This window comes from Coregonus lavaretus, assembly GCF_964263955.1.
Source record: "Coregonus lavaretus genome assembly, chromosome: 34".
Taxonomy (NCBI): domain Eukaryota; kingdom Metazoa; phylum Chordata; class Actinopteri; order Salmoniformes; family Salmonidae; genus Coregonus; species Coregonus lavaretus.
The window spans coordinates 17,875,732-17,896,534 of record NC_140021.1 but is presented as its reverse complement, the minus strand read 5'-3'; the positions used below and the strand labels follow the sequence as shown (position 1 = coordinate 17,896,534).

Here is a 20,803-nt window from a genome sequence, read left to right as displayed (position 1 = left end):
CTCTTATTTTCTCTTTGTTCTTCTCTCTTCCTCTAGGTCATTATCTCCAGTATAAATAATGTGCAGCTATAACAAAGCTGACTGGACAGAGCTTGCCAAGATGGCAGAGGTAGGTCTTAACAATATTGATTTCTTTCTTCAAATGTAAAATCCTAAATGCTGGCCAGGAATGGTTATAACATTATTTCCCAGTACTGACATGTTTATAATTGTCATCACTAGCATAGCTTCTTCTCTGTGTCCTCACTTGGGTTATATTTGTTGAATTTTATTTAGATCTTCAGACCAGGCAGAAAGCCACATCACTGCAAGTGTTTAAACACCCAAATATTGAATGAGAGGGATGTAATCCTGGATTTGAGTGGATGCAACGTTTAGTTAAATGTTTATCTGCCCTAAACGTGTGGTGGGCTGCCAAGTGGCTATAAGCAAGGAGACAGATGACGCTGTGGGAGTGAAACAATGATGGAGGGAGGGAGGCAGGGAGCTTGGGAGGCAGGCAGAGAGGGAGGGAGGGAGGGAGGCAGGCAGGGAGGCAGGGAGGAGGGAGGCAGGGAGCTTGGGAGGCAGGCAGGCAGGCAGGGAGGGAGGGAGGGAGGAGGGAGGGAGGGAGGGAGGGAGGGAGGGAGGGAGGGAGGGAAGGGAGGGAGGGAGGGAGGGATGTGGATATGGAAGCTTTTCAGGCCAGACATCTTCAGGCTCACCCATATGTGAGGTTGAGTGCTCCAACTCTCCCCCCTCCCTCCTCCTACTCTCTCCTCCTCTACTCTCTCCCCCCATTCCCTTCTACCCTCCCTCCTCCTCCCCATTCCCCTCTACCCTACCTCCCTCCTCCCCTTCCCCTCTACCCTACCTCCCTCCTCCCCCTTCCCCTCTACCTTCCCTCCCTCCTCCCCCTGTCCCTCTACCTCCCTTCCTCTTCCCTACCCCTTCCCCTCTACCCTCCCTCCATCCCTTCCCTTCCTACACTCCCTCCCCTCCTCCCCCCTTCCCCTCTACCCTCCCTCCCTCCCCCTTCCCATCTACCCTCCCTCCCTCCTCCCCCTTCCCCTCTACCCTCCCTCCCTCCCCCTTCCCTCTCCCTCCCTCCCTCCTCCCCCTTCCCCTCTATCCTCCCTCCCTCCATCCCCCTTCCCTCTACCCCTCCCTCCCTCCTCCCCCTTCCCCTCTACCCTACCTCCCTCCTCCCCCTTCCCCTCTACCTCCCTCCTCTTCCCTCCCCCCTTCCCTTCTACCCTCCCTCCCTCCTCCCCCTTCCCCTCTTCCCTCCCTCCCTCCCCCCTTCCCCTCTACCCTCCTCCCTCCTCCCCCTTCCCCTCTACCTCCCTTCCTCTTCCCTCCCTCCTTCCCCTCTACCCTCCCTCCCTCCCTCCCCCCTTCCCCTCTACACTCCCTCCCTCCTCCCCCTTCCCCTCTACCCACCCTCCCTCCACCCCCTTCCCCTTTAACCTCCCTCCTTCCTCCCCCCTTCCCTTCCCAAAGCTTCTAAAACATGTCCCTGATCGCATCAAACACTGACACTGACAAGGACAAGGTGTTTCAAACATGTGCTACGTGGCTGTGGGGTTTCTTTTTGTAACCAACAGAGAGCTGATCTAGCAGTGTTCCCTTTTGTGTTTCAGGGCATTGTCACACATATTACTGAGCTATAGTTCCAATCACAGTTTGATTATTTGTTACAGTGTATTTTTTGGGGGAGAGGGGGTCCAGTTGATTTCACATTGCCAAATGTCAAACGAACTAAAATGCCTAAAGAAAACAATGTGCTTATGCAACTCATTTGTTTATTAGTTTCATCCATCTATGATCATCATGGAGCATCACTTGTGTGTCCCAATCGTCATATTTGGCTTTGGTCTTCCAAAACAGGAGGGAGAAAAACAGTGAAGTAGCCACTCTAACTGCAACGTGCATTGAATATTCATTAGCCTACATGTATATCCCTGTATAGCCCCGGTCTCCCCTAATATGCATAGGATGCGCTCATAAATGAGCTGCAACTCACAAAATGACATATCAAGTTATGATAATGCGTGCATTTTATCAAATGCTCGCATTCAAACAACCAATAATACTGCTCGCCTCTGGTTCCTTTCCTGTGTTTGGTCCGGACTGCGTTCACACCTGCAGCAAACTGCACCACGGTACGAATGATAATGGACTGAGACCACCCTTTTTGAGCGAACCACAGTGCATTGTTTGATGCGCGCCTGAGTGTACATAGAGTGTTCACACCAGTCCAAATGAACCAATCTAAGGGGTAAACACACCCAAGTTTGGAAAAACCACTCCAAAACTATTTGGTGTGAAAGACCCCTGAGATAAACCGAGGTAGCTAGGTGTAGGTATACCGTGGTTACGTCAGGTTTAGCAACTGCTCAACTAATCAGAGTTGACTTCCATATCTCAGCCGCTTAATTGTGCTAAAGGAAAATGTCAGAATGCAAACAGGTTTAACAGTTCAATGTGTTAATGCCGCTATTGATTTCATTGATGCGCCACTCTCTCTCCTACCTCATTTAATACAACCTGTCAGGCTTCCCTCTCCATCCCCAACACCAATCCCCACCTCCCCAACCATCATCATCACCATCAGATCTCCTAGAATATATTTGATTTAAAGTACGTGGTATACAATTTTATTTTCCTTCCCTTCTCCCTCCCTCCATCCCTCCCTTAATAAACCCTCCCCCCTCGTCTAACTTTAAGAGTATTATTATCATAATTATTCACTTAGCATGCCTCCTTATCCATGAAGAATTGATACAGTCATAAAATAGGATTGAGGATAACCCAGTGAAACCAGCAATGCAGGATAAGTTCCTTGGCTAGGACTATGTCTGTGATATTGCACTTGGGATTTGAACTCTTCTCCACCCGTTGTACCAAGGCCAGATCCCAATACACTTCTCCACAGAAGAACCCAGAGGGGTCTGAAGGGTTTAAAGAGGCCCTCTAGCCATGACTTTACATGGGGAATATTTCATTTTATTTTCCTTCTGTGAAAACCCCTTGTTGCAACACCAGCACAGATGGGAGCAGTAGGGGGATATAGTCTAAATCGGAAGGTTGGTAAATGGTCCAGGTTCGGCAATAACACACGTCAGGAGGAAGAACCGTAAGAACCGCTCTTTATCTTCTTCTTCACCGTCTTCATCACATCTATTGTGTGTCTATTTAACTACCTGTAACAGTGGAAATATGAAATAAAAGCTGTTGCTATGGCAACTCCGTTTTCAAGGAAAGTCAACCATTCATTTCCACTTTGAAATCTGTAAGAGAACACTTAACACTGTTCCTTGCCTAAGGGTACTACTTAAAAGTCATTTTTTTTCTTCCTCGCCCTCCTCCTTACTGAAGTGTCAATCTGAAGTGAAACATTTCCCTACTTTCAACTGTCACTCCAGTTCAGTCAACTTTCCTCTTTTTTCCCACTTTCGTTTCTCGATTAGAAATTCCCAGCTTTGGAGAGGAAAGGTTGCATCATAGCCATGTGCCAGAGGCTACAATTCCTAATGTCAAATTCTTACTGTGAGACATTCCTATTTTATTTAATTCAAAACAGTTAAGAGAAGAAAAAATGGAAACATTGGATGGTGATGGTTGATGAACGCCTTAACACTAGAACTGCCAAAGCCGACGCCCACTGCCGTTGGAGTTTGTAATTAAAATAGATCTGCCATTTTGAATGCAACGTCCTGCTCCTTCCCTGACTTTTCCTATGTATTTGTATTTTACATTACTCAGTTGTCAGAATTTTTTAATCACAAACAGAAAATTAATTAGAGGCTGTTAATCAAGTATTATTATATATATATATATATTTTTTTTTACAGCTATTATTACATTCAGGGTCCACTAGAAATGCATTTTTTTTTTTGTCTGCTTGTCCCTTTGTGGTGACAGAAATACAGACAGACACAGGCAGACACACAGACAGAGACAGACAGACTGTATCTGTCCTTAAGGCACTTTTAAAGCTCATATCTTGTTCCTAATACCCGGGGAGATCACACCAACATTGATGCTCTAGAGTCTGTGACGGTGCTAGGTTACGTTTCCCTTATCAAGTTGTGGGTTGATAATCCATGTCAAAGGCAATGTCAGGTTGCATAAATGTCTGCTTGGGGCCTTTGGCTCGGTTATGGAGCGTATCCATCCATCCTCCAGAAGCTCTCCTCTCTGCTTCCTGGTCTATCCTGGATCACGATCCCTATATACAGTATATGTCCCATATGGCACCCAATTCCCTTAATAGTGCACTACTTTTGTAGGACAAAGTGTATAAATATTAATGCAATGTTTGGCATTTATTTCCCATGCTCATGGCCTGCTTCATAAATTGCACATTTACATTTCATACAGCTGGAGTGGAGTGTAATTCATAATTGGGGCAAAGCGTATCTATACTTCAGTATGTGCTACAGTCTCTCTATGTTTGTTTGTGTGTGTGTGTGTGTGTGTGTGTGTGTGTGTGTGTGTGTGTGTGTGTGTGTGTGTGTGTGTGTGTGTATGTGTGTGTGTGTGTGTGTGTGTGTGTGTGTGTGATTTGACGGGATTAAGATGGTTACAGCTGTGACAGTGTCGTACCTTTTCTCCCTGTGTGTTTCTGTTGTGTGTGTGTGTGTGTGTGTGTGTGTGTAATGTTTGTATGCACCCCTAAAATGCAGGTCCTAATATGGTACTGCACTGTCCCTCATAATGATTCTAAGTTAAGCAGTAATGTGCGGTCAGGGTAGGCAGGGTAGACAAATGTTTGTTCTTTTTTGTTATCTAATGTTTTTCTTCAATGATTCTGGTGTTTCTTATGCTAAAAATATAAACATTTGCTAAAACTGCATCCAAATCTCAGGAAAGGCAATAGGGTATTCATGCCTTCCTTCCCATCCATTCAAATCATTGACGCACACGGCCGTTCCTGACTCCAGTCACTGTTAATAGACAGGCTTGGCTTACTCCTCGCTGCTTTGCCTAGCTTAATTTGTTGCATTGAGCTGATTTCATATTTTGCACATGCGTATTGCCTGAACATGTTGTGTGGAAATGCCTGGGGTAAGCTCTGCACATTTGGACGTGTCTATATCATTTGGTGCTCGCAAAATTCCATGTTGGATTTCCATGGAAAACTTGGTATAATTCAGAGGGAGACCAACACCTGCGCTTCCTGACATTCATGAGGGGAAGGTACAAAAAATCATCCGATCGAATGCACCACACTCAGCCTGACAGACACAGCAACCTGGAGCAGACAGCCAATCAGAGATGAGGGGAACGTTCTCTCTGTCTCTCTGTCTCACTCTCTCGCTCTCTCTCTCGCTCTCTGTCTCTCTCTGTGTCTGTCTCTCTCTCTCTCGCTCTCTGTGTCTCTCTCTCTGTGTCTCTCTCCCTCTCTCTCTCGCTCTCTGTGTCTCTCTCTCTCTCTCTCTCTCTGTCTCACTCTCGCTCTGTCTCTCTCTGTCTCTCTCTCTCTGTCGCTCTCTCTATGTCCATCTCTCTGTCTCTCTCTCCATCTCTGTCTCGCTCTCGCTCTGTCTCTCTCGCTCTCTCTCTCGCTCTCTGTCTCTCTCTCTCTCTGTGTCTGTCTCTCTCTCTCTCGCTCTCTGTGTCTCTCTCTCTGTGTCTCTCTCCCTCGCTCTCTGTGTGTCTCTCTCTCTCTCTGTCTCACTCTCGCTCTGTCTCTCTCTGTCTCTCTCTCTTTGTCGCTCTCTCTATGTCTATCTCTCTGTCTCTGTCTCTGTCTCTCTCTCCATCTCTGTCTCGCTCTCGCTCTGTCTCTCTCTGTCTCTCTCTCTCAATTCAATTTCAGTTCAATTCAAATTGATTTATTGGCATGAGAAACATATGTTTACATTGCCAAAGCAAGTGAAATAGATAATAAACAGAACTGTCTCTCTCTGTCTCTCTCTCGGTCTCTCTTTCTGTCTCTCTCTCTCTCTCTCTCTCTCTCTCTCTCTCTCTCTCTCTCTCTCTCTCTCTCTCTCTCTCTCTCTCTCTGAGCTGGGGAGATGGGATGAAGACATGTCTAACAAACAGTCTCTGCTCTCTGTTCTCTGCTGTGTACAGGATACCCTCCCCTCATCCTTTGCTCTCTAAACGGAGCCCACAATATCAAACACCTCCCCCCAACCATCTTCCTTCACAGAGCATCTCAAAGCTTATTATGATCTGAAATGAGAGTGAGAAAAAAGACTATAGAACAAAATCAATCCGCCGGCCACCCCCTCCCTTGAAGGGCTTAAGGAAGAAGGGTGAAATTTAACATGATTGATAATTGGCTTTGGGGATCCCAATGCGTTATGTCCATGTTGTACCTGCTTTTGGCCCTCAATTGACCATGAAATGTGCACTTTGTAAGGCTAAAATGCTTATTATTCTTTTCTCTCTCTCTAATGGTTGTCAGTCTGAGGCCAAATCATAAATCCGCAGCTGGAGACACTCTGGCAGGTTTGTGGAGCTGTTTGTAATTGTTTAAATCCCTCTTGTGATGTGTTTTAAAGCCCCCACGGAAACGTAATTGCCTGTCAGATGCCTTTCCGGCTCAGCCGCTCTTCTCTCGCTGCTCTTCTCTCGATGCGTTCGCTCAACGTCCCAGTCTCTCTCTCTCTCTCTCTCTCTCTCTCTCTCTCTCTCTCTCTCTCTCTCTCTCTCTCTCTCTCTCTCTCTCTCTCTCTCTCTCTCTCTCTCTCTCTCTCTCTCTCTCTCTCTCTCTCTCTCTCTCTCTCTCTCTCTCTCTCTCTCTCTCTCTCTCTGTCTCTCTCTCTCTCTCTCTCTCCACCAGTCCATGTTACAGTGTCATCAGATGCCCATCCATGTGGAACAGTTATAATTTGTCTCATCTATTTTAGGCCCCTCTGTTTTCGGTCTCCGTTGTTTTGCATTGAATTGCATTTCCGTAAATGTACAGTGTGTCTTCAGTGCATCTGCATATCCGCATCCACTTCTTGTTGTGGTGTTGGTGCGTGAATAAATGTAATATCAATCCAACATGGTCTAACACTGAAATGCACGCAAGTGAATGAATTGTTAAATGATCCATCCCTTAACCTAATTAGTCAGAATTTTTGGGGGGTATGAAATCTGCCCAGGTTTTTGACATGAATAAGAAATAAAATGCACGTGAATAATATTGTAGCTCTTGGTTTTCCAAAAAAAGGTGAAGGTATCTTCCATAAAAAAAAAAAAATTTGTTCATGGTGTTCGTTTGTAAAAAATGAAAGCTTGTGATAATGATCTGGTTCTGCGTGTGTTATTCTTTCAACAGGCCTCAGGAGCTGATGCCTTGGAGTTGAATCTGTCTTGCCCACACGGTATGGGGGAGAGGGGCATGGGACTGGCCTGTGGGCAGGTAAGCCCTCAGCTCAACTACTGTGTACCTCTGTGAACAAACACCTTTGTGACTGACTGACTGAAGACTCAACTCTACTACTACATAGTGCACGCCTCACTGACTTCTCACCTGCTGAAAGGCTCAGTGCAGACTTCACAGACTAACAGACTCAAAGACTGCACTTGACTACCAGTTGAAGTGTCGACTACACACCTATTTTCGTGAACATCTGGTTAGATATAGCTCTTTTAAAATTATATGATCACACTGTCAGATACACCAGACAGTCTGCTCTCTAATGGACTCTGTTCTGTCACAGAGAAACACTCTATTCAACCGCTACAACTTTGCGGAGTCAACAGCTCCTCTCTGTTGATCTGCTACTGACTACTACTGTGCAATGCCATGGTGGTGACTGATAAATAACATTCATCATATCAGTAGTTCATTGCATCAGCAGTGTGGAGGTAGTTCAACATGGCTGATTTTAGAATATTTTCTGATTGATTAGCTGTAACTCTATAACAGTATGAATATCTCAGTGTGAGAGTGATTATATTCAGGGTGTGTAGACTCAGACTCAAAGGTGTAGCTATCCACTTTGGTGATTTTCCCAGTGTAGGAGGAGTAAAATGGGGTGTGTGATCGGGTATGAGGTGGGATGTGGGCAATGAAAACCACTGAAAGAGTGGGTTGGAGCATTTATTCTGGTATAATGGAGACTGACTCCACTCCAATGGAGCATTGATTTCTCATCAGTGCCCTCCTAAAATACACATCTTTCTATAATTTCACATTTAGTTGAAACATTTAATGATTGTAATAATCCATACGGGACAATCCTTCTCTATCTGACTTGGCTTCGCTAGCTGAACAATAGTATCTCAAATGAGATCCTGCATTGTCTGAGTTTAATGTAGCGTTTGGTTAAACGGTTTGAGTATGTGACTGTAGTCAACACTTCTATCTATTTGTTCGCTTGATGCTTGTCATCAGAATGGAACATGAGATGGGATGGGAAGATCAGTCACCAGGGTATATAATGTGGGAATAAAATGTACGTTTAAATTAGCCTTTGGCTGTTTGACGTGTTACTGCTCTTTTTTTTCCGTTTTTTTTTTTTACATAGCTTTTATTTGTATTTATTTTTTTGCTCTTAACACCAACCATACACCATGTTGTCCACCGGCAGATGACCACACACATTCCCTCACACCGTCTAAACTCACCGTTTACTGTCAGAGACGATATGTGAAACCTTCTTTTGCTAGCAGCATATCTAAATGTTTACACATTAGCCTGTCTCTCTGTGAGGGTAAATTGTGCTTTTGACTTGAACATGTGTGACACGGCCTGTCATCTAGCTGCTCGTAGCCCGGCGGTGCGGTGGTCAAGTCAGTAACAGGAGAGAGAGCACCACTCTACTCCTCTCTACTCTACCTGCCTGACGCTCTAACGCCACCATGTCACGACGTTAAAACAACGTAATTAAATGCAGAGTAGTGCTGCTCTTGAAGAGAACGGAAGGGGCCTTTTTAAAAGCCCAGATATCACAGAGTATCACACGACTCCACTCGAGGTTACTACTAACACTCATCAGTTTACAGCATGGCAGGCAGGCTGTTATTACTTTTAACGGTGTGAAAAAGTTTGAGTATACTATACTATCTAAAGACTGATATACCGTACACTGATGGTATTGGGAAATTGCAGCTTTACAGCTGTAATATTCTGTAGTGTAACGTGTAGCATGTAGCCTACCAATCCTTCCTGGAGTTGATATCATGATACTCTGAGCCTCCACTTAGCTCTCATTTTGGATGGGAGCAATAAAAAGTATCATTAGGCACAGGATACCGTGCATTCTCTGTGCATGTGGATGTACACTACAGTATGCATGTATAATGAGTGGGAGAGGAAGGTTTAGCTTGTAGCTCCACATCACTAATGATTAAACAGATCTGCTATATACAGCACAGTGATGAGGGCTGTTACTGTACATGACTGAAACAGCACACAGCATGTAACTATACCACAACCTAAAGGCCATAGTTATCTGGATACAGATAAAGGCAAAGAAAGGAAAGCTGTGATTTTTTCTATCTTACCATTTTGACTTGAGTCCCACCCCAGGCCCGCGGTGGAGATGGGAATGAATGAAACGAACGAACGAACGAGTTCCCGTCTATAGCCAGGGAAGGAGACAAAGCTATTTTCTCTCACAGTAGCCGTAAATTTCCAGAGTTATATCCCCTCTGCCGTTAGATTTTCTGCTGTAAGACAAAAAGCTAATCAAAGCCATGTGCCCACAGGCAGGTAACCTCGGTGTGAACTAAAGAGAGAGAGGCAATATCATTCCATCACACCCCGCCGCTCCTCGTGCGTGGCGGTCGTGCCACCTCTCAACGCAACACCGGGGAAAACATTAGTTCTGATGCTATGGAAATGGTAGGGAAATCTCATTTGAATGTCTTATTAATATGCAATTTCAGTCAGTCATTCACAATGGCTCCCTCAGATTGTAGAACGAATGGTAGCTACTGTACTGTACTTTTTTGAAGATGGGTATTTTAACATTTTGTTGTAAAAAGAAATATAATTCAGAAAGGAAACACCACGTGTACGTTTAACCCTTTATTAGAAAATATTACAACGCATAGTCTTGGCTTTAGGGCTCTGCTCCGTCAGGGTAGCTCATTGCCAGAGCGAAGTGTCATATAAAGATGCTAAAATAACTACAGGCAGTGAGCACGATATACTATATAAAATGTAGTGCATTTCAGACTGAAGAGCCCATAAACGCCATCATACAGACCGCCTCTAGCAAGCGTAATATAAACCCAACACTGTTGCCTTAAGTTAACTCAGAGTTGTGCTACTGAGAGAGGAGAGATACTGTTAATATGCACGGTGGTCGCTTCTCCGTAGGCCATGAAGAGTAGGCGGAAAGATGGATTCCTGAGCAGACTCCACACCGAAGGGTCCTGACAGCCGAGATTAATTGAATCCCTGCTATCGGACCATGATAAAGAAAGGCTTCCTTTGCCTAACTGAAATTTGGAATAGAAAATACATATACAGTGGGGGAAAAAAGTATTTAGTCAGCCACCAATTGTGCAAGTTCTCCCACTTAAAAATATGAGAGAGGCCTGTAATTTTCATCATAGGTACACGTCAACGATGACAGACAAATTGAGGAAAAAAAATCCAGAAAATCACATTGTAGGATTTTTAATGAATTTATTTGCAAATTATGGTGGAAAATAAGTATTTGGTCAATAACAAAAGTTTCTCAATACTTTGTTATATACCCTTTGTTGGCAATGACACAGGTCAAACAAGGTTTTCACACACTGTTGCTGGTATTTTGGCCCATTCCTCCATGCAGATCTCCTCTAGAGCAGTGATGTTTTGGGGCTGTCGCTGGGCAACACGGACTTTCAACTCCCTCCAAAGATTTTCTATGGGGTTGAGATCTGGAGACTGGCTAGGCCACTCCAGGACCTTGAAATGCTTCTTACGAAGCCACTCCTTCATTGCCCGGGCGGTCTGTTTGGGATCATTGTCATGCTGAAAGACCCAGCCACGTTTCATCTTCAATGCCCTTGCTGATGGAAGGAGGTTTTCACTCAAAATCTCACGATACATGGCCCCATTCATTCTTTCCTTTACACGGATCAGTCGTCCTGGTCCCTTTGCAGAAAAACAGCCCCAAAGCATGATGTTTCCACCCCCATGCTTCACAGTAGGTATGGTGTTCTTTGGATGCAACTCAGCATTCTTTGTCCTCCAAACACGACGAGTTGAGTTTTTACCAAAAAGTTATATTTTGGTTTCATCTAACCATATGACATTCTCCCAATCCATTTCTGGATCATCCAAATGCACTCTAGCAAACTTCAGACGGGCCTGGACATGTACTGGCTTAAGCAGGGGGACACGTCTGGCACTGCAGGATTTGAGTCCCTGGCGGCGTAGTGTGTTACTGATGGTAGGCTTTGTTACTTTGGTCCCAGCTCTCTGCAGGTCATTCACTAGGTCCCCCCGTGTGGTTCTGGGATTTTTGCTCACCGTTCTTGTGATCAATTTGACCCCACGGGTTGAGATCTTGCGTGGAGCCCCAGATCGAGGGAGATTATCAGTGGTCTTGTATGTCTTCCATTTCTTAATAATTGCTCCCACAGTTGATTTCTTCAAACCAAGCTGCTCACCTATTGCAGATTCAGTCTTCCCAGCCTGGTGCAGGTCTACAATTTTGTTTCTGGTGTCCTTTGACAGCTCTTTGGTCTTGGCAATAGTGGAGTTTGGAGTGTGACTGTTTGAGATTGTTTCTGGATTTTTTTTCTTCAATTTGTCTGTCATAGTTGACGTGTACCTATGATGAAAATTACAGGCCTCTCTCATCTTTTTAACTGGGAGAACTTGCACAATTGGTGGCTGACAAAACTTTTTTTCCCTACTGTATGGTTATATAACAGAAGACATCGTACAGAGAGAAGAGCAGACAATGACTGCTGCAGTGGCACAGCTCAGCCATGAAATACTGTACCATCAAATTGCATAACACAGAGTATACTAACAAACCCCCAAAGCCACAACTAAAATGAAACCCCCAAAGCCACAACTAAAATGGTAGCTTCATATAACCACCTGTGCTATCCAAATAGCCTAATGCCACTACTGATACTGCTCAGCAGTAACTGAACATGTCCAGCATGCACAGCGTGCACAGTGAAAGTGACATGATCATCTAAAACCTAGGCCTACAATATAGAGTACCTGAGCTGAAGCCTATGCCTAGTAGTATATGGCAGTAAGTCATGAGAGAAGTGTAGACTATGACCAGAGAACGAGAAGAAATAGACCCGTAGATTACTAGAATAAGCATGCATATTAGTGTGTCTGAAATAAGCTCTCTAACAGAATGTTTCCATTAGAGGTGATGAACCCTTGATCGTCAACAGTGGATCGCCATGTGGGTGTTTAGCAAGCCCACAGGATCTAGGTAATGCTAGTATCAACAGCCAATCCACACGGCTGGAAGCTAAAGCAAGCCTTGATTGTTCATCGCTTCGTGATACAGCGGCAGCTTCTCCACTAAGGTTCAAGGTGATAACTTGAAATATGAGGAAAAATGTTTTGGGTTAAAGTTAGGGGTGATGGGGTATGTTTGCAGAGCGAACAGACTCTTCCCCAAAACTGGCATTGGGAACAAAGAAAGTATACAATGGATATCATAGACTAATTCTACTTAGCTAGCTAGTTTGTAGCCGGCTATTGACAACTGTAGAGCAGCAACATGGTTAATCCTCGCAATCAATGACAACCCTGTAGCCGCCAAACATTGCAACATGAGCATATTAAACGACGTGGGGGATTTTCAAAAACAGCTAGCCAGCATTCACAAAGAAAGTTCCTAGCAGAAAACAGCAAGCATAGCGAGTAACAGCTATTTACAGCAGCAACGCAATGGCAGCAAGAGACCCCAGGGCATGCCTGTGCGTGACATCCAGGCATTGAGGAAACATGTGTAGAACTGGTTCTTAAATAGACCGCATGTAATTAGAGCGTGAATACGATTGGTGCAATATCCGCTGATGCGATCAGCTGATGCCACCACACTCGGGTTTCCCTTCTGAACCGGCTTCGCTTTATTTAGAAGCGAGGTTGATGTTGTAGTTGGCCTGTAAGTGTTTATCACAATGTCATTATCGAATGTGTTTATTTGTTTGATTACCCTACTACCATGTTTTTTGTATGAGTTTCATTCTCATTTGATGGCAGTTGTCATTATTTTTCATTTGATCACACTTGTCAATGTAAATTGGTTAATGAGTGCTGTCTAATGAGTGAGTGGTTAAGACAGACAGTGCCTGGCTTGAAGGAATGTAGACTTTCGTTCCGTTATCTCATATCTCTTATTCACGTTTGACTCAGCATCCACAGGGAACTTATTTCTCCCTCCTTACCTTCCATAACGCTCCTCTATTCCTCCACTATTCCCTCCTTCCCTTTGATACCGCTCTTCCACTCCTCCGATTCACAAATTAAAACTGAAGCCTCCTCCCCGAGCTATATTCAGCCCCCTCTGAACATGCAGCCTGGTGACAAGTAGCTTCCATCATACCCCTGCTTCCGTACACACACACACACACACACACACACTCAACCGCTCTCCCGTTGAGAGTCTGGGGTTGTTAACGAGAGAGCCGACCTCTCGTGACCCTGCTCTGTAAAATAAAAAATTCAGGTGTAAGCCCGTGGTAACCCTCCCTCCTCTCTGGCGGGCTGTCTCAACGGCCCTCACCCTCTCCGCAACCCTGCCTGGGGGTAATACACCTCCCCTTCTCCTCCTCCTCCTCTACACACACATGCTCTTCCGCTGGGGCCGCCCGTCGTGCTGAAACTAATCCGCATGCCAGCCAGCCTGCCCCACAGAAACAGCTCACCGGGAGAAAGGAAAGGAAAGAAATACATAAAAAATGGCTGCCAAGTACCCTTTCCACCAACTCCTTTCATTTCATACTAGACCTCCCCTCCTTAATTTTCATCATCATGACCCCTTCTGTACTGTTACAGTCAGTCAGTCAGTCATGAGGGATTGGTGGTTTGGAATGTGTTCATTCCATTCTGATGGAACCTGGAATGATACAATCCTTGGTGTGTCCAGTCACTGGTGGTGCTGCTCTCCTCTGGGAATCATGCCTGTTGTAGAATCCACAGTATGATGTCTGCGTGTTTTTCATGTTGACAGCATGTTTGTAGCTCGTCACGCCCTGCGCTCCCTCTCTGCCTTCAGGTAACAGTCTCAGAGCACAGAGGTACAACAGGGTCCATCAGCAGTGCTCTAAGTCCTGCTCTCATGGGTCAGCATAGAGAAGGATCACAGAATGTCTCCCTTGCCAGAACCAGTAACAGGCCTGTCAAACAGGTGCTTCAACTCTCCAGCCAAGCAGAAGATGCTGTGCAGCCACACTGCATTAGTACGGGGCTGGGGCTTGGGTTTAGCCACCTCTCCCTCTCCCTCCTCCCTCCTCCCTCTGCCCTCTTCCTCCATCCTCTACCCCTCCTCCCTCTTCCCCCTATCCCCCCCCCCCTCCTCTCTCTCTAACCCCTTCCACCCTTATGCTCCCCCTATGGCCTATGTCCCCCACAGACTGGAGTGCTAGCTGGCCTGGCCCCCATCTGCTTTGTAATAAGCTGTCTGTCAGGGGCCCAGGCATGCCTGGCAGGGAGAGTTCCACCTCTGTGAGAGCAGGGTTCTTACAAGCAGCATCTGGTTGGGCACTGGTGCTTGGCTGTAGGCCATGACCCAGCCTCTTGTGCTGAAGTAGCCATAATGCAATTTCCCATGACCCTCTGGGAAGATTGGTTTAGTCCCTCTTCTTTCTGTGTGGCGGCCGGGGCTGCCTGGTTCGAGTATATGAGAGAGTATCTCTGCCGCTCTGCTCTCTCTCTCTTTCTGCTCTATCTCTTTCTCAAAGATAATTATTATCATACACATCAACCTACATAAAAGTGATGAAGCACAATTAGTATACATTTTTTATCCCAAAATAATCAGCTATTCTATGACTACAGCCAATGCCAATTGCATCCATGAAGCGAATACATGTAGAATCCACTGAAGGTCCTCTTCATCTAAGGTTTATCATTGTAGCACAGTCTGCACATCCACTAATTCCCCTCTTTGTACACTGATACTTACTCAACCTACAAATACATCCACTGCTTCAAGTATTTCTGATACATTGGCCAGGTGCAGGATCAGAAATATCTATCCAATGAATCTCCCCAGGAAAGCAGTCAGCGCTATCAACCATCTCTAGGGAGCCCAGATATAAGGCCTTTCTCTCTCTCTCTCTCTCTCTCTCTCTCTCTCTCTCTCTCTCTCTCTCTCTCTCTCTCTCTCTCTCTCTCTCTCTCTCTCTCTCTCTCTCTCTCTCTCTCTCTCTCTCTCTCTCTCTCTCTCTCTCTCTCTCTCTCTCTCTCTCTCTCTCTCTCTCTCTCTCTCTCTCTCTCTCTCTCTCTCTCTCTCTCTCTCTCTCTCTCTCTCTGTCTCTGTCTCTGTCTCTGTCTCTGGCAGGTGGATGGGTCTGGACTGGTTGAACCCTCCTCTCCACTCTTGTTTATACCCTGTTTGTAAGTCTTGAATAAATCAAGGCAAATTGCTATGGATGGCACTTGCTAGAGACACAAGTGCATAAATCTAATATCTTATCCAAATCCTGGAAGTGAATTGTATCATCTCCTATGGAGTAACCTTCCCTGTACCCTCTTGTCCGCCCTTAGAATACATTTGGCATATCTTTAGGCACCAATATGATTTTATTCACCCCTATTCCCCCTCCCTCACACCCCACACCTCACCCCTATTCCCCCTCCCCCACACCCCACACCTCACCCCTATTCCCCCTCCCTCACACCCCACACCTCACCCCTATTCCCCCTCCCCCACACCCCACACCTCACCCCTATTCCCCCTCCCCAACACCTCACCCCATTCCCCCTCCTCCACACCTCACCCCTCAATGTCACTCTTATAGTATGTGTTCAGACTCAGAGATGCAGGCCATTCAAATATCATTCAATAAATAGCTGTTATTTTTTATGTGCTACTGAATCACACAGCATGACCTGGAAAAAGAAAGCCCTCCATTTATTTTTTATTTATTTTTACAAATCCATTTTTTGCTAATGGTTAAAAAAATAAAACGCTAACCTTTAGCCCGTGTGAGAGACTGACCTCAGTGCTCAATCTGCTTTGCACACAGACCTTGTAAATATCACTTCTTTATACAGTAGAGTAAAACCCATTGCTCAAGGCGGTATATGCCAACAGTTATTGGATATGTCAAAAAATAAGCCCATTTCCTCTGAAATAAAGGGTTGATGGAGAGAGGATCAGAGAGAGAGAGAGATGACTGAGAGAGAAGAGGGTGAGAGAGAGAGAGAAAGAGAAGAGAGAGAGAGAAGAACAGGGAAACAAAATGAGGTGAGAGAAGAAAGGCATGTAGACAGATAAAGAGAGGAGGGAGGGCTGACTAACAGTGAAGTACAGAAGCAACGGGAGATACAAGAGCCTCTGTAATAATAACATGCTCTATAGAGCTCTGGTCAAAAGTAGTGCACTATTTAAGGAATAGGGTGCAATAGGGGACTCCAAACAAGAAATGATTAACAGATTTGATGTCGGGTATAGATATGCTGTTCATTGACTACAGCTCAGCGTTCAACACCATAGCTCATCACTAAGCTAAGGACCCTGGGACTAAACACCTCCCTCCGCAACTGGATCCTGGACTTCCTGACGGGCCGCCCCCAGGTGGTAAGGGTAGGTAACAACACATCTGCCACGCTGATCCTCAACACAGGGGCCCCTCAGGGGTGCGTGCTCAGTCCCCTCCTGTACTCCTGTTGCCGACGACACAACAGTGGTAGGCCTGATCACCGACAACAATGAGACAGCCTATAGGGAGGAGGTCAGAGACCTGGCCAGGTGGTGCCAGGATAACAACTTCTCCCTCAAAGTGATCAAGACAAAGGAGATGATTGTGGACTACAGGAAAAAGAGGACAGAGCACGCCCCCATTCTCAACGACGGGGCTGTAGTGGAGTAGGTTGAGAGCTTCAAGTTCCTTGGTGTCCACATCACCAACAAACTATCATCAACACACCAAGACAGTTGTGAAGACGGCACGACAAAGCCTATTCCCCCACAGGAGACTGAAAGTGTCCTCAGATCCTCAAAATGTTCTACAGCTGCACCATCGAGAGCATCCTGACTGGTTGCATCACTGCCTGGTATGGCAACTGCTCGGCCTCCGACCGCAAGGCACTACAGAGGGTAATGCGTACGGCCCAGTACATCACTGGGGCCAAGCTTCCTGCCATTCAGGACCTTTATACCAGGCAGTGTCAGAGGAAGGCCCTAAAAATTGTAAAAGACTCCAGCCACCCTAGTCATAGACTGTTCTCTCTGCTACCGCAAGGCAAGCGGTGCAACAGGCTTCTTAACAGCTTCTACCCCCAAGCCATAACACTCCTGAACAGCTAATCAAATGGCTACCCCCCCCCCCCCCCCCCCTTTTTACGTTGCTGCTACTCTCTGTTTATTATCTATGCATATTCACTTTAAGTCTACCGACATGTACATATTACCTCAATTACCTCGACTAACCTGTGCCCCCGCACATTGACTCTGTACCGGTACCCCCTGTATATAGCCTAGCTACTGCTATTTTACTGCTGCTCTTTAATTATTTGTTATTTTGATTTTTTTGTTATCTATTCTTTACTTAACACTTATTTTTCTTAAAACTGCATTGTTGGTTAAGGGCTTATAAGTAAGCATTTCACTGCTACACCTGTTGTATTCGGCACATGTGACAAATAAAATGTGATTTGATTTTATATCTGTAAAACACAAAAATACTGACTAAGCTTTATAATAAGCTACACAATTACAAGCATGTTGAAAGGGCTGATGCTGATACATTTTATTTTGTATTAGATTTTCTAGGGGACAAATCCCAAAAGATATCCTCTGCCCATTGGTAATGCCACCTCATCAGCCAACCTGTTTTAGATGAGACGTGCTAATGATTTAACAGTGTGACATTAATGTGAAAACTGAGTCTACATCCCAAATGGCAAATTACTACTTTTCACTTGGGCTCATATAGGGAATAGGGTGACATTTGGGACGCACCCTAACCTGAATAACTTACCGTTCTTCAGAAACCATGACTATTTTCTACCCATGCACTCCCAAGTTCCAACAGAGAACAGACCGGTAGCATTATGCAGCTCCAACCCCTTCCCTTCTCTTCTCTCACCTCACTCATTTGGCTGCACTCGTTTACCACCATTGCCATCCCTCTCTTGTTGTTGTTTATTTGTCTGTTTGTTCCTCAGGATACAGAGTTGGTGCGTAACATCTGTCGCTGGGTGAGACAAGCTGTCCAGATCCCCTTCTTCGCCAAACTGACCCCCAACGTCACCAACATCGTGGATATAGCCAAGGCAGCACACGAAGGTATACTAACTAGTCCCACTTACAGACCATTTGAGTACAGTATATTCATTGAACATTGACTTTAAGTGTGTCCCAAATGGTACCCTATTCCCTATGTAGCACACTACTTTTGACCAAACCCCTATAGGGCTCTAGTCAAAAGTAGTGCACTATGTAGGGCATAGAATGTAATTTAGAACAAACATAAAGTCAATGTTCATTGAATATACTGTACTCAAATGGTCTGTTGTTGTTGTTTAGTTTCTTTTTGATGTTACATTTTTTTTAAATACAGTGAGGGAAAAAAGTATTTGATCCCCTGCTGATTTTGTACGTTTGCCCACTGACAAAGACATGATCAGTCTATAATTTTAATGGTAAGTTTATTTGAACAGTGAGAGACAGAATAACAACAACAAAATCCAGAAAAACGCATGTCAAAAATGTTATAAATTGATTTGCATTTTAATGAGGGAAATAAGTATTTGACCCCTCTGCAAAACTTAGTCTTGACTTAGTACTTGGTGGCAAAACCCTTGTTGGCAATCACAGAGGTTAGACGTTTCTTGCAGTTGGCCACCAGGTTTGCACACATCTCAGGAGGGATTTTGTCCCACTCCTCTTTGCAGATCTTCTCCAAGTCATTAAGGTTTCGAGGCTGACGTTTGGCAACTCGAACCTTCAGCTCCCTCCACAGATTTTCTATGGGATTAAGGTCTGGAGCCTGGCTAGGCCACTCCAGGACCTTAATGTGCTTCTTCTTGAGCCACTCCTTTGTTGCCTTGGCCGTGTGTTTTGGGTCATTGTCATGCTGGAATACCCATCCACGACCCATTTTCAATGCCCTGGCTGAGGGAAGGAGGTTCTCACCCAAGATTTGACGGTACATGGCCCCGTCCATCGTCCCTTTGATGCGGTGAAGTTGTCCTGTCCCCTTAGCAGAAAAACACCCCCAAAGCATAATGTTTCCACCTCCATGTTTGACGGTGGGGATGGTGTTCTTGGGGTCATAGGCAGCATTCCTCCTCCTCCAAACACGGCGAGTTGAGTTGATGCCAAAGAGCTAGATTTTGGTCTCATCTGACCACAACACTTTCACCCAGTTCTCCTCTGAATCATTCAGATGTTCATTGGAAAACTTCAGACGGCCCTGTATATGTACTTTCTTGAGCAGGGGGACCTTGCGGGCGCTGCAGGATTTCAGTCCTTCACGGCGTAGTGTGTTACCAATTGTTTTCTTGGTGACTATGGTCCCAGCTGCCTTGAGATCATTGACAAGATCCTCCCGTGTAGTTCTGGGCTGATTCCTTACCGTTCTCATGATCATTGCAACTCCATGACGTGAGATCTTGCATGGAGCCCCAGGCCGAGGGAGAATGACAGTTATTTTGTGTTTCTTCCATTTGCGAATAATCGCACCAACTGTTGTCACCTTCTCACCAAGCTGCTTGCCGATGGTCTTGTAGCCCATTCCAGCCTTGTGTAGGTCTACAATCTTGTCCCTGACATCCTTGGAGAGCTCTTTGGTCTTGGCCATGGTGGAGAGTTTGGAATCTGATTGATTGATTGCTTCTGTGGACAGGTGTCTTTTATACAGATAACAAGCTGAGATTAGGAGCACTCCCTTTAAGAGTGTGCTCCTAATCTCAGCTCGTTACCTGTATAAAACACACCTGGGAGCCAGAAATCTTTCTGATTGAGAGGGGGTGAAATACTTATTTCCCTCATTAAAATGCAAATCAATTTATAACATTTTTGACAAGTGTTTTTCTGGATTTTGTTGTTGTTATTCTGTCTCTCACTGTTCAAATAAACCTACCATTAAAATTATAGACTGATCATGTCTTTGTCAGTGGGCAAACGTACAAAATCAGCAGGGGATCAAATACTTTTTTCCCTCACTGTAGCTTCATGTAGTGACTATAGCAGCCTCATATGACCGTGTTCTCTTTCGCCCACATCTAAAACACTTCTACATCATTTTCATTTGAAAGCCAAGTGATAGACACAACCCCAAACAACATAGAGACACTAATGGAATTACTTGGCACAGTGAAAGTCCACAGGCATCTAAACAGACGCCCCGCCGTGCTCCACAGCGCTCCGAAGGACCCTATAAGGTGCTGGTTGGTTTGGCCCTGGGTTTGGCTGGCGTAGCTGAGCCCTGTGCCCGTTCCCCCACAGCTAATGACTAAACGTGTCCCTGCAGGTGGTGCAGATGGCGTCACAGCGACCAACACAGTATCTGGGCTGATGGGGCTCAAGGCAGACGGCACTCCTTGGCCTGGCATTGGCCGAGGCAAGAGAACCACATATGGCGGCGTATCTGGTAAGTGTCGTCTGACTTGCTGCTTTTCCCTTTGCTCCCCCCCGCCACTCCCTCAGGGCCGGAACAGCCAGAATGTGTGTGCGTGTGTGTGTGCGTGCGTGCATTTTTGCATACGTGTGTGTGTCAGTGT

The 20,803-nt window shown here is 45.5% G+C and overlaps 1 protein-coding gene across 1 annotated transcript in view; it reads left to right on the top strand.

Moving 5' to 3' along the window:
- LOC311109164 (dihydropyrimidine dehydrogenase [NADP(+)]-like) overlaps positions 1–20,803 on the top strand; it is a 92,080-nt gene that overhangs the window by 24,436 nt on the left and 46,841 nt on the right. Inside the window, exons 2-5 of the mRNA XM_084151991.1 lie at positions 37–109; positions 7,262–7,345; positions 18,245–18,365; positions 20,554–20,673. Coding sequence (XP_084008117.1) covers positions 59–109; positions 7,262–7,345; positions 18,245–18,365; positions 20,554–20,673 — 376 coding nt within the window. The 5' untranslated portion in view covers positions 37–58. The remainder of the gene's footprint in view (positions 1–36; positions 110–7,261; positions 7,346–18,244; positions 18,366–20,553; positions 20,674–20,803) is intronic.